A 14,293-nucleotide genomic window follows, 5' to 3' on the forward strand; every position below is an offset into this window, starting at 1 on the left:
GTGCAGGACGCTGGGACTGTTATCTCTGTCCGTAAGTGCCTCCAGGAGCGGTGCACCCCCCATCTGGGGGAATCGTGAGTGTAATTCTGGGATCGTTAGCCAGCAACAGGCTGAGCCTTTGGTCATCGAGTGGGGGCAGGGGGGTGTGTCACTCATTCTTCCCCCTCCGCTGGAACCGCTGGCCCGGAGCGGGCTGGGCCTTTGGTCGTCGGGTGGGGGGGCAGTGTCACTGTGTATCACTCATTTGTATATTTGTAGATAGTATTATTTTTAATATTATTGTAGTTTAGTTATTAAATTGTCCTTATCTCAACCCACGAGTCCTCTTTACCATTTAACCCTTTTATTCTCTCCCCTATCATTGGGTGGAGGTGGGAATTGTGTGAGCGGGTGTGTGTGGCTTGGCCCCGAGCCAAGGGCTAACCCACCACAGGGGGACATTCTGACTATCTTCTTGCACCATTTCAAAAGATGTAGGAAAGCTTGAAGCCTAAATCTTAGAGCTCTCCAGATAATTTTCCTTTGAATATGAAGGTTAAACAGCATAATTAACAATATAAAGCTGAATAGTTTTTTGCTTTCATCACAGCTTCATCTGAACTTCTGTATATAAAGGCTCAAACCATTAACACTCTCAAACTCAGTTTACAAAGTTTGATCATGTTACCATTTGTATTTTTAAACTGCAGTAGCTTCAGTACATTCTTTCTTACGATTTGAAAATATGACTTGTCTTTGCTTTATTAGGATTTTGAAGTTTGGTCTGGCTTTGTGTCCTAGCTGTGGAAGCTCTCTGAATGTACCTGTGAACATGGCTCTTGTTTAGTGAAGTTGGTTGAAGAGAGCCTTTTCTTCATCATTATTAGGGAAGTATTAATAACAGGATTTGATAGTTCTGGCTGTCATCAAGGTATGATTGAACACATGGGGTTTTTTTATCATGGACAATGTTCAGTGCCTTCAGCCTGAACAAATTGGAAGTGTATAACTGAGGAGCCTTCCCCAGTTCCTACCAATTCTGAAGTGCATATGTACCTATGAATGAAAGCAAATTTGTGTGGTTCGGGGTATGTAAAGATCTTGAGGAAAGCATCTAACCTCTACTGTTACAGACTTGCGACTCCAAAATTAAGTGCTTGCCTGGCAGTTCACATATGCATAAAGGAATGTTTGCATATATTTTGGAGACTTTCTGAAGAGTTAAGCTACATGTTTTTTGTGTCATTGCCTTTAATTTAGTAGTCAGCCATGACTGATATAAAACAGGTGATTTCTAGGCTTTATCTGTTTTGGCTACCAGTCTTGTGTAGCTGGCTTTTTTTTAGTGTGTGTATAAGATTTAATCTTCTCTTACAGGGTTAGATCTTGAGATGCAAATGAGAGTGGACAGTGACTGTGATTGCTCTGCTGCTGGTAATGCGTGTTATAATTCTTGTGACTCCTGGAAACTTGAGACTTGACTCCCTTCGTGTGCTGGCAATGACTTGGCTTTGCATAGGTTACTGGTTCTCTGTGTCACTCCATTAGTGAAATCTGAATCCTCTGATCAAAAAGGGAACTGCACTTTCAAAGGGTTTTGCTATATCCTTTATTAGTCAAAGGCTAGCCTGGAGTGTTGTTTCTGGACTAGCATACAATTTCACCAACAGAATAAAGTTAAGGGCAGACAAGTAGCACTAGTTGGCAACCTGAGCTATTTCAGTATGTGAAAGAGCTGTCTCTTTTGTTTTAAATCATAAGGATTGTGAGGACTTGCTTCAGAGCAAGTAGTAACATCACTATTAACCGGCTGAAGATATGTTGCGGTGCCTTTCTTTGAATTCTGGGCCAAGAGCAGACCTGTAAGAAGTCTGCCTGAATTTAGGTGCTAGGTCTGTGGTAAACTGTGTCCCTCAGAGAGGGCTGTGTGAGTTGAAATGTTTATTGCATGTCATAAATGGATAAATATATCACAGATGTTGAGAAGTGCAGAGTTTTAACCTTTCAAATTGTACGTAAGATCTGATCACACTACGTACACAAATTCTACACTTGAGTTAAACGTAGTTCCAATTTAAACATTGATTTTGGAAGTAGTTGTCTTGAGTAATGATTTTTGGGTAAAAATGTTTCCACTGTTACTCCTTAAGCTAAACTCAAAGAGATATTTGCAGACTTCCTTCTGTCTATTGTTGACTTAAATATGTATGTTTTGAGTAATTAGTTGAGTGACATATGAACAGTGACTTAGCACACTTTTTTTAGCTTATTTCAAGAGAAGTATTTACACATAATCGTTAAACTTAGAGCAGCACAGTTTATATCAGCTCAGAATTGGAAAAAGTTGTTTGTTCTTAGTCCAGTAAAACTTCAGATATTGAAAGTAATATATTGAATTAAACAAGGCAAATGAACCATCATTAATGTCTCACTTGTTTTGTATTTGATATAGTGATTATAAATCAGAAGAAAAGCTAATCTGGTTTTGTGTAATTAAGTAATAATTTAAAATTGTCTGGGTCTGCGTGGACTTCTGTAAAAGAAATAAGTCAGTTAGTTGACCTGCAAAAGCTTCTCTGAATGCTTCTCTTAAATTTTTACTTTCTTGGGTGTGTTTTAGTGGTAATCTTGAAAAAACAAAACCAAAAACCAAGCAAACACATAGGGAGCTAAATCAAGGTATGTTAAATAAGGCATAGGGCTGTTATTTTTCTTTTGCATTCTAGTTTACTTAAGAAACTTTATGTTATGTTCATTTATCACCTCTAGGCAGACTGCAAGCATTTTATGAGCCTGTTTAACTCAGCTAGTGTCTGTAGATTAGGCCAATACAAGAAGTTTTTGTGAATTTAAAAGCTAAAGGAACAGTCAGATTAGCATATACATTTCTAAATTAAGCAGTGGGTTTACAGAGAAATCAGTAAACCCTTGATTTTTCTTCTATGTTTCCCCCTGTCTCTACTTCAGTATATCCAGCTTATTATGAACTTGGGTATAACTCTTAAATACTTTCAGATACTAATTTATAGCACAATGTTGTCTTTAGCTGCAAACCTATCTGCAAAAAGTCTTTCTATATCAATGGGCATTTCAAGTGTTGATTTATTTAAAAATACCACAGGTCTATTTAATAAAATCTGTTTGCATTCTCACTTTTGAAGTGATACTACCGTGTAGTATGTATTTTCACCTAGATGACTCAAATATTTGTGTGTTTCTTACAGGAACTAAGTGATCTGCAGCGAGACCCACCAGCCCACTGTTCTGCCGGACCTGTGGGAGATGACTGTAAGTTCTTAAGTACATTGTCACAGCTGACCTTTTTTCAGTTAAGAAAAAGCTCAGAAGCTCTCTAATTGTTGTGTCTGTTTGACTTCCAGTGTTTCATTGGCAAGCAACAATTATGGGACCTGTAAGTATATAATTCATACCCTGTAGAAAATAGACCTTGTTTCCCTGCTTGTGATGGGAGGATTCATTTGGGTTTCTGTAAACCTGGCAGGGAAGTTCATCTGTGCTGTGTACCCATTAAAGATTTAGGGTGGTATTGTTGTTTCTAGTAGTCAGGTACTTGTTTCTTTCTGTAACTGTTCAAAAATCCATCCTCTCCTTTAAATTTGGGATGCTTAATCAGTCAACTGCAATGTTTGAAGCAGTGATGTGGGTTGCAAAGTTGAAAAACTTGCTTTTCAAAGATGATCATTTCGATTCTGGGAGATTTGTACATCTGAAAGGAGGAAGAGTGGGTGTAATCCAGTGTTAAAGTTGGTAACTGTGAACAAGAGCAATGTTGCACAGGGTGATTTTGGGGCTTTTAGACAGAGCTTATTTGACAGCTGTGATGTGGTTCTGGCAAAAGCAGGTGGCTTTTGCAAACTGTAGACCAGCAATTGAGGGTACTCTTGGTTTCTTGAGAAAAGCCTGCTTTCCTTGTCTCAAAGGAGATCTCTAAAGACCCCATGTATGACTCTTGTCAAGGAAATGACGTAAGAAAGGACAATAAATCTTAAGAACAAAGTTTTAAAGGAAGACTGGAAAGAGTTTCATCGTAAATAATAAAGAACAACACAACCTGAGGGAAGGGGTGTTTATTAATATTGTGGTAAGGAGTCTGTATTCCTAGTGTTTTCCTTTTGGACTTATTCATTTGAAAGACGAGTCTTGGGTTCAGATGGTGAGCTGAACCACTGCGAGTTGAAATTTCGAGACAATTCTTAAACCATTAAGATGCAGCATCACGTGGTGGAGAAAAGTGAAATTGTCTGCTTTGAGACTATTTCTGCATTTTTCAGCACAGCTGCTCTGAAACAGTGAAATATCAGTTACTAATTTGCCAGTGATATGCTGGAGTCTGTCCAACTTGTCAGTGGCCCAAAGGTAACTGAAATGATTGTACAAGTTTTTCTGTAGGATACTAATTTTTCTTTGGCAACTTGTGTTCTTTCAAATACAAAGTCATCCTGACCCTTGCCCTTCTGTACTGCTTAAAGGTGAATGGCAAAACAGCAAAGAAGTTAACAAAAGTTTGTGCTGATTGCCACCAATAATGTCTTTGTCCTGAATGACTGATGACCTGAGTAAGGGAAACACTAGCACATAAATCCCAATTTAAATTCAATTTTTTTTCCAGCTTGCAGTTCACCTTTTCTATTCTGTAGTGGAAAATCTTTCCTTTGCTTCAGGTTCCTCAGATTTCTCTAATTAAGGATAAGAATGAGCATCTCTTGACAACCTTTCTCAGACATATTTGCTGAGATACAAGAAAAGAACACCATCAGCATATTAATCCTTTATCTTGATAGTGTAAGGAACTAGGGATGCGCATCCTGTGTGTTCCCTGATGGCCTGAGGGAAGCATAGGACTAAAGCTTGCCTTCAGAATTCACTTCCTATGTGTGGAAGTAGGGTAACCTCTTCTCCTGTCTATAGCCATCATCAATTTGTCTTACATACCTTACTCATTAAACACTGACTTCACTTTGCCTTCTGCCTGACAATGAACTTGTCTCATCTTCAGCTTATTTTAACTTTGACAAATCCATTTAGTATGCATGCAAGCAGTGCTTTCAAACGTAATTGGAAGTACAGCGGCAATCTCTTCTGATGTTACCTAATGCTGACTTCTTAGCAATACTATATATAACCTGCCTTGCATTGCAACACTGTCTGCATTTTGAGTGTGTAAGATGACGTGTCTTAGTGGACCATTTGACCTCTTATATTCATCTCCAAACTGTAAGTTTTGATGATTTATAAGGTAAACATTTAAAAACAGTCTGCCTTTGCTTCCATAAGAAAAGACAAAAACTTCATCTTCTGCAGCTTTGCTGAAACTGAGTTCCTATATTGTTTTAAACTTTCTTCTCCTTCCCTTCATCAGAAAAGGCAGCACTGTGCTCTATCATTTTAGCACTGAGACTTCCCCCTACTTTTCTCGTTAATAAAAATGAAAGATTTCCACAACAGATGACTGCAACTAAGTTATTTCTAACTATTAACTGTGTGCAACCTGGACATAAACCTGTGCACATGTTCTCTAACAAAATGCATGTTCACAGATTTGTACAGGTCACAAAGATGTTGTGTGTTTTAAAACTCCCTGATGTCATCATGATCAGCTGAATCATGTTGGAAAATCCTACTCTTTGCATCTGCAAAGAGAAACCACTTCTTAAGGTAAGTATGTTTGTAGCTTAAGGCTGGAGGAGGATCAGAGCAGCTGTGTTGCACAGAAACAGGATTTGGAAGACCTGCTCTGGGTTTTGTATTCCCCTTGGTGCAGTGGAGCTGAGCTCCAGGAGTGCCTGGCAGCCCAGATGCTGAGGAGGGAGATAGTTTGGAGCAGATGGATCAGCAGTTTTGTAGCTCCACCAGTCAAACACCGCTCCCTCCCTTTCTCTCCACAAGAAGGGCGCACTCAGTAGCCGTGTTGGGCTACTGCAGTAGTAGCCATGGTTGGCTCTACTGTAGCTCCACAGGCCAGTGGGAGGCTTCAGTTTTCTCTGTGCCTTCCCAGTACACAGCACATGGTGGGCTGTGGCCCATAGCATGGTCTGTGTACTGGAGAAAAAATGTATTTTCTAAGATATAGGTTTGGGAGATTATCTGGGTTCAGAAAGGAAACTACAAAATAATTGAAATATGTTAATGTGTTCTGTTTTGTTTTTTTCCCCAGCCTGATAGTGCATATCAAGGGGGAGTTTTTTTTCTCACAGTACACTTTCCAACAGACTATCCTTTCAAACCACCAAAGGTAAGTCCTTTCTCTCAAAACTTAAGCAATATTTTGGTCAAATCTTTGTTTCTTTGTCTTAGTTATTTGGGGCTTAATTTTGGAAGTTAAAACCAGAAAAGCCAGCAACGGGATATGTGTTTGTAGTGGATGAATAGATAAGATTGTACAATAAATTGTGTTGGCAGATCTAGTATGACTGGAACCAAAGGGATAGTGTTAAGGATTCCAAATGTAATAAACAGAATTTGATGTTACTTTTTTTATTTTTTTCTTATTGCAGATTGCTTTTACAACAAAAATCTACCACCCAAACATAAACAGTAATGGGAGTATTTGTCTTGATATCCTGAGATCGCAATGGTCACCAGCTCTGACTGTATCTAAAGGTAAACTCACAGATTTGCTAATGGATTTAGGAAATTGGACGCACTGCCGTGGTGCGTTTCTTTTGCATTACTGCACTTTCTAAGGCTGGCAGTGGCAACTCATCCTGCATGTTACAGAAGTGGCAAATTCCATTGGAATTCTTGTTAGGATACAAGATGTTGATCAGTTTATTCAGATTGTCATACTGCAAAAAATATTATGTGCATGGCAAAGATATGTTCTGAAACAAGTTGGGTAAGGTAAATGTCAAATTAGCTTGAAATGCAACTTCTGTATTAATAGCTGACTGTGCATGCAGAACTGAGGAGAAACTGGTGAAGAGCTTCAGAATCAAATGAGTTTGAATGTAAATGGAAAACCCTGATACTGATGTGTGTGGGTTTACCTAATTGCTTATTGATGGCTCTTTGGGTTGTCTGAGCATCCTTGTGTGGGCAAAGGTCTTAATTACACTTCATTTTAAAATGAGATAAATTGTTCTGGTTTGCATTCCTCTGTAAGATGCGTATTTTTAACCGTAGCTGCTTTCAAAGTAATCAGTAGAAGATTTATTAAAATATCCTAGTCCTGTAGTTAAACTCTCTCAAGTTGGACACTTGACTTTTGGAACATTGGGGTTACAGTTAAGCAGTTATTTTGTTGTAGGCATTTGTGTCACTTCAAAAGTTGCTTAAAATGTGGATGCAAACCTTGTTACTTCTCACGCATCTTCAGAATGCTTAACTCACACTCTTAGTCATAGTACAGAAAGGTCTCATGTGACTGAAAATGTTAAACAGTATCACATCTTGCTTATTGCTTGAGCTTTCTAAGCCATGTGTCTTCTTTTAGAACAGTGTCATTGCATTTGGTGTACAAGCAAGGAAAAATTGTTAGTCTTTGTCTAAGGGAAATTGCTCTATGCAAGTGCAATTGCTGTACCTCCTTGGAAAAGCAGCTTCTGCTCATGCATAACAACCCTGCGCAGTAATCTCACAAGCTAAATAAAATCTAAGCTTAGTACTGTCTCCTAATGTAGTTGCTGAAGACATTGTGTGTAGTTGGTATTAACTTTCCACAGAAATTGGTTGATTGTTTTGTTGCTGAGAAAAAATTGTCTTGTTTCTAGTTATTTAGAAGGTATTTAGCAAGTGAGAGGTGGCACTTATATTGTGTTTAACAGTTGACATTTACCTCTGAAAACTCTTTTAAGTTTTTAAATCTTCAGCACTTGTCTGTGTCTTTACTTTTTGAGCTTTGCTTCAGTTATAAAGAGGAGAAATCTACTGGTATTGCGTGTTTTGATTTGATGTGCTTTTAATGTGCTTGCACATATATATTTCATAAACTGGAAATTAGCTCAGTGGCTTATGGAAGTTTCTCCTTTATAGTACTTATTTTACTGAATCAAAGGATGGCAACATACTGTTAGCACCTCTGGTATTTACCAAGTATTCTAACCATTTTCTAATACTACTCATGCATTTGGTACTTAGTAAAATGAAAATCCTATTCTACAGCAGATTCTCATTGTAACATCAAATTCCCTTTCATTACATATTTTGAATTGTTTAACTGTATACTCTTGTATTCATATTAGTTCTGAGTATACAGACAAAGATTTCCTGAAAAGTATGGACGAAAATGTTAGAAAAATCAAATATCCTTGGTTCAATACCAGGAAATGAATATAGAATTATCAATTAATACCTGCATGTATAATACTGTTGAAATATTTTCCCAAAAGGGAAGTCATGCTTCTATCAAATTAAGTGCAATATTCGTATGAAGGAGAAAATAATTGTCAGCACCAAAGTGGAGAAGGATATGCACAAATAGAGTATTGCATGGCAGTGTAATATTAATATTAATTATCTTAAATAATTGTAGATGGAAGAGCTTAGTTTGAAGTATTTATAGGTAACTATGTAGTCTGTAGTTTAGTGTTCATAGGCTAAAACATGGGAGAGAGATCATTAAGAAAGGTACAGGTCCGTGGGCTGTGAGTTCTCTTTGCTAGTATCAGGTATTGTTTAGGACCTAGAAGAATGATGCTGTATAAACATTTCTGAGCTGAACCACTATATGAAAGCTTAATACTAATATGCATTCTCTTTCTAATCTCCCTTCTACCACCCTCCTTCAGTGTACTGGAATATATTAAAGGATTATAGAAATAAAGCAAACTAACTTGTTTAATCTAGTGTCTCTTTTATTTAGTTTTATTGTCCATATGCTCCTTACTTTGTGATCCTAATCCAGATGATCCTTTAGTACCGGATATTGCACAGATCTACAAGTCAGACAAGGAAAAGTGAGTATAACATATACATATTTGTGTGTGTGGTACTTGCAGATGGTTATCTGCTATGCACCTTCTATCTTAACTTTTAAAGATATTCTTTTCATAGATTTCTACAGGATTAGATTTTTAAATCTTGAAGATATAGATCAGTGGAATGGCAAGCAGGAAAAAGTAGGCATACACAGCTATTGGACACTCACTATTTTTTTTGTACTTAGTTGCATAAAACCTTCACACTTTTGTGTTGTGTGTTTATATTAATCGCATGAAAAATCATTTTCCAAATAGGAATTATTTGTTGCTACTGTGATCCTCTGGTTGTAAAACTTACGCCTTCAGTAAGATGTTGGGTACAAACAACAAAGATGTTTTTGACACAGTTTTGTAAATGTAGGAAGGACTAATATTCATCTCTGTTTAGTCCTAAGAACCATTGTCACATTTATTGCAATTTGCAGTGTCTTACAGAGAAAAGGAACCTCTTACTTTCTGGAACGGCTGTAGAATGTACAGGAAGTTTCTGATCTTGGGTTGGTAATGTGAACAGCACTTAAATGAAGCATTACAATGCTTCTGGACCAAACCTGATTTTGATTTGAGAAGTTCTAACTCTAAAAGTACTATACTGACTGAAACATGTATGGTGGGGTCTTTTACTTACAGTGTGGAATGACCTGGATTTCACAAAATTCAGTTTTGAGGCTTGCTGACTCCTTGTTCTACATCACCCCTAAGGAGGGTTTTGAAATATTGTCTTTTAACTACATACATGGCTGAACCGTGACCCTAGTTTCCTTCTATAGTGGTACCTCTCTAGAGTGACTCATTTTGCCACTCAGACTTTGAACCGTGAAATTTCTGGATGTCTAAGCAGTGATACATGGATTTCTTAAGAGTTTGTTGCAGTTGTGGGTGGCAGGAAGCCCCAGGCCCTTAATTCCATAGATTAGACTGCGTGATTTCCAAAGGGTTCCATGGAGGAGATGCTACCTATGTGAGATTTGCCCATCTTTGCTGCTTTCTGCTGATATATCAGCTATCTGCTTCTCCTGGGCTTACAAACTTGAAAAACTTTATGCATGGCAAAGGTTACAGAATCAGTGAAGCAGGAAGGAAGTATTTTGCTTACCAGTAGGATATTCCGTAGAACTCTACTGCTATAAGTATTTTAAGCACAATCCAGGATATAGTCTTCAGCCTATCAGCATGGCCCAAGCTGTCTTCTGTAACAGGGTTTTAGCAACTGTGGATTTTCTAGGTGTGTGTGGTATTGAGAGACTGAAACACAAAATCAATTAAGGTTTATAACAAGGAGTAGGAGTCTCTAACGTTTTCCAAATATATCCACTCCTAATTTGCCAAGAATGGAATAACCTTCCCCAAAATGAATCTGTCAGAAATTTTCTGGCGGCCTTGACAATAAATTAAATAGTTGTAGCCATGCAGCACCTATGTAGACAGTAACCTCTGCTGTTTATCTGACTTCTTCAAGCTGTGGAAAAGGTAATGGATTTAGGTTGCAGCAGGCTTCTTATCCTTGGTACTTAAATTGCCTTTTGGTAACCTTGCTGGTAATTCTTTTAATTGTTAAGAGTCTTTGCTTTGGATTCTGTGGAATGTTTGTGATATCCAAAAGAGTTTTTTTACTTTCTGGTTAACTGACTGAGAAATTGTTTGGTACTTATTTTTTAGTACTGAGCCATTGAAGGCTTCTTGCAATACATGCTAATAGGCTGTGGTTCATCACATATCACAGGTCAATGAGAATTTTAATATTGCTTTTACCTTGAGGACTGGATAGGTGAGTGATGTAGAAGTTACATGGAAGCCTATGGCCTAGTATTTCTCTCCCTAGAGTAAGAATTATTAAAATTACCTTTTTCTGACAGTTTGATACAATCAAATCGCATAACCCACTTCTGAAGTCCCTGAACTCTCTGTGACTTGTACTGCAAACCAGATTGTGTTCAAGTTGAGGAAGTTGTGCCTGTTTGTGTCCCTCCACTTCCTTAATAGTCATTTTGGCTATTGTGCCTCCTGTTTGTGAAGGGAGTGAACAAGGGATATTTCTCTATCCCCAAAGCCTGGAATGTGATCATTGCTGGAGAAAGTGCGAGAACATGTAGTCTTGACTATAGCTTTATCCTCTTATGCTGATCACCTATTAAATGTTTTTAATCTCAGCTTGGATTTAGGAAATGAAAGATATGGCTGGTTACCCCTGAGCATTTGTCTATGTGTATTTTACTAAAGTGAAAATCCAAAGACTCGTATGGTAGCATATTCTTAAGAACAAAACCAGTTAGTATGTGAGTTGCTATATTGATCTTAAGAAATGGATAGAAAAACTTGTCACTGTTTTCTCTGGAGGACCCAGAAAACAATTAATCTAGTCAGAAGAGTGGAATGTAACAAATGTAAGGACAAGAGGGAAAGTTATTTTCTCTCTAAGGATATTTACCTTTGGGAGTGCTAATCAGCTTCATTTCAGAAGGAAAAGACTCAAGACTTAAAGTCTAGTCAAAAATGCTTTTCAGGAAATTGTCCTTTCAGGTTCTGAAATGGAGAACAGAGAATTAAAAAAAAATTTGCAATGTCGTCTATCCCACCCTTTCCAAACCCAGTTAATTATATTGAATTTTATGGAAGTAAAATGTGTGAACTTTGTCAGACTGTTAATAGCATACACATTTAGGAATAATTGACACTAAATTCCTGTTAAGGTACAAATAAGGAAACCAGTTGTGAAATGCAGATTAAGTATGAACAATGATATGCGTGTTAATCCATGTTAATACAAACCTGTGGGATTGGTTTTGGGTCTCGATAGCTTTGATAGGTAGCCTTAGAAAATGAACATACAGTGCGTATATGTTTCTTGGCTTTTAGACTATTTTAACCTTATTTGAATCAATGCTAAGAGGTGAAAAGCTCAATAACATCTGTATTAAGTAAATGTGTGGCCATTGTCAATGTATCACTAACAGCTCTTCACTGTAATGCCTTCTTTCTGCACGTACAGATACAACAGACATGCAAGAGAATGGACTCAGAAATATGCAATGTAAACTTGTGAAGACTTTTTCATACACCACAGTGTACTGTAAATTCTAGGGTTTTTTTCAATACTAGAAGGCAATGGAGCACAGTTTACTGTTTCAATATTAATTCGTGATGCCACTTGAATTTTTTTTCACCCATGTAAATGTGTTTCTGGAGCAAGGGAGAACAAATTTCCAAAAATAACCTTATGACTGTGATAAGAATATTTATCCTCTTTGTATGCTTTGCAGAAGACATGTATTATGGTTTTTTAAAGAGTTGGACATCTGCATCTTCAGACTATGAGATCCATAATGCAGTTGTAAAGCAACTGAATTATTTTTTGCTGGAAAAAGTAGCTGTTTTTATGTGATGAATACTGTATGTATGTCCTTAAAGTATGTTGTCTGTTTCATAAATGTGTTCAAATTTAATTTTTAGTTCACTTATATAATTTGTATTTTTTTGTATGGTATAGACTAAATGTTTTATTTACCATGTAAGTAATTTCATTTTAGACTTACTTGCTTGTGCACAGTATTGACAAGATACAACTGCTAGTAATGGAAATAATTAAGTAGGCCACCTGTTAAGATATTTTAAAGACAGACTGCAGATTTCTTAAAACCTAAAATGATCTTTGCACTGTAATTCTTTGTATGCTGATTATGGAGGAACACTTGTTTTTGATTCTGTTGCATACTTGACTTAATTTTATTGCAATGTGAACTAATTGCACTGCTATGCAGAAAGTTATGTAACCATTTTGTTGCTATTCACAAATGATTTTTGACATGTGGGCAACATAACACTATCACAGACCTTTTACAAACCTAAATGTAGCCTTTTCCATATAAATAAAATGTGTTTTCTACTACTTGTCTTGGCTTTTTTTTTTTAAATCATGCATATCCTTAAAGTGCGTGTTCTAACACTAGAGAATCAAAATATTAAGTGTGCATGTGTCTTGGAGACAAAAGGGAAAATAAAGCCATGCATCATATACAACTTAGAACTGCATTGCAGTTAATTTTTATGCTAGCTGTAGCGTAATTTATTTAGCATGCTCTGCCCATTGCTTTATAGAGGGTTTTACCTAGCTTAATGACATGTCACATTACCATTCATTTATGGAGGAAATGCCACAAGTGTTTGAACTTCAAACACTTAAGGTGGTGTATTTGCAATTTTGGAGTGTTACAGTAAACTCACATTTTGAAGCTAACTTTTCCATTAACTGACACTTCTGTTGCTTCAGACTACGCATGTGGAAAACCAGTAGTGCTGGAGGGGGGCAATCTTCTCTTATAAAGGAATTTTTATTTCCTACCATATGTTCTTCTTGGATATCTGAAAATAAAAATGTGTGACTAATGTTTTTCTCTGTACCTTGCACATGAAAAGTGTGACTTGCAGTTTGGAAATTTGTTGTCATAAAATGTGTTTTTAAGACTATGAATGCCAAACTGGAATTTGGGTGGGGAGGGGGTGAAGCAGGCACAGGAATATTGTTTATTCCTACCGGTGGAATGTTGTTATCTTCATGCTTGCTCCGTGACTGACCCTAAGGGCATAAGCTGGTCATGTATGGGAAAATGTCACTTTTGTGCCACAGTTTTATCTCTGATGTAATTATGACCTTTGAACCAAAAGCTTGGTGGAGAGTGTATCTGTTCATCTTAAAATATCCTTTTTCACTTTAGATTTGTAAACTGAACAAATGTGGGTTCTTTTGTTATTAAAATGAGCGCTTTGTGATACTTGAACTAGGGGGAAGTAGCTAGGAAGGCAGAGCCATGGTTTATACTTAACTGCTAACATGGTTGTGGAAAACTTTGACCATCAGAGTGTTCCCAGAGCTTTTATTTTTTCTAGATTGGTAGTAGTGTTTGTACAAGAAGTTATTTAAATGTTCGCAATATCTGTATTGAACTGTGTGAAAGGGGAAGATTGACTTAATCCTGGAATACTTGCTCTCTTTCGGTTTACTCATGCATTGTTAGGGATGGTTTGAAAACACTTGTACTTCCCACTGGTAATTTTTCTGCTGTGTGCCATACATGAGAATAACGTTCCATCCCCCTACAAGAGCAGCAGGCTGATTAAAAAAAAAAAAAAAAAAGAAGACCAACGGTGCCGTTGGGTTTTGGCCCTAACTCATCATTTCCCATCTTTGTATTATTAGCTGCAGCTTACTCTAATAAACACGGAAGAAAAGTACTGCGAAGCTCCCGTCACTCTCTTAAGGCTGCTGTCCTGGGTGCAGGGGGGCTGTGGTGGGGTCTTTAACGCGGGGCGGGAGCGGCGGATCCCCGGGCGCAGCCGGGCCGGACGGAGGCGGTGCCCAGGGGTCACCTTGCTCTGGG

At 37.5% G+C, this 14,293-nt stretch overlaps 1 protein-coding gene across 2 annotated transcripts; it reads left to right on the top strand.

Annotated features, from left to right (window-relative positions):
* Positions 1-1,936: 1,936 nt before the first annotated feature.
* Positions 1,937-12,803, top strand: UBE2D1 (ubiquitin-conjugating enzyme E2D 1). Of its 2 annotated transcripts, none has more exons than XM_010072741.1 (7): positions 1,937-1,990; positions 3,204-3,267; positions 3,360-3,391; positions 6,155-6,232; positions 6,495-6,600; positions 8,801-8,894; positions 11,908-12,803. In XM_010072741.1, the coding sequence occupies exons 1-7, from the start codon at positions 1,937-1,939 to the stop codon at positions 11,951-11,953; spliced, it is 474 nt and encodes a 157-aa protein (XP_010071043.1). In that variant the 3' UTR covers positions 11,954-12,803. The 2 variants fall into 2 exon arrangements, with proteins under 2 accessions (XP_010071043.1, XP_010071044.1); XM_010072742.1 differs by lacking the exon at positions 1,937-1,990 and adding an exon at positions 5,538-5,655.
* The last annotated feature ends 1,490 nt before the right edge of the window (positions 12,804-14,293 follow it).

The sequence above is a fragment of the Pterocles gutturalis genome, unplaced genomic scaffold (assembly GCF_000699245.1).
Source record: "Pterocles gutturalis isolate BGI_N339 unplaced genomic scaffold, ASM69924v1 scaffold28802, whole genome shotgun sequence".
Lineage (NCBI taxonomy): Eukaryota > Metazoa > Chordata > Aves > Pterocliformes > Pteroclidae > Pterocles > Pterocles gutturalis.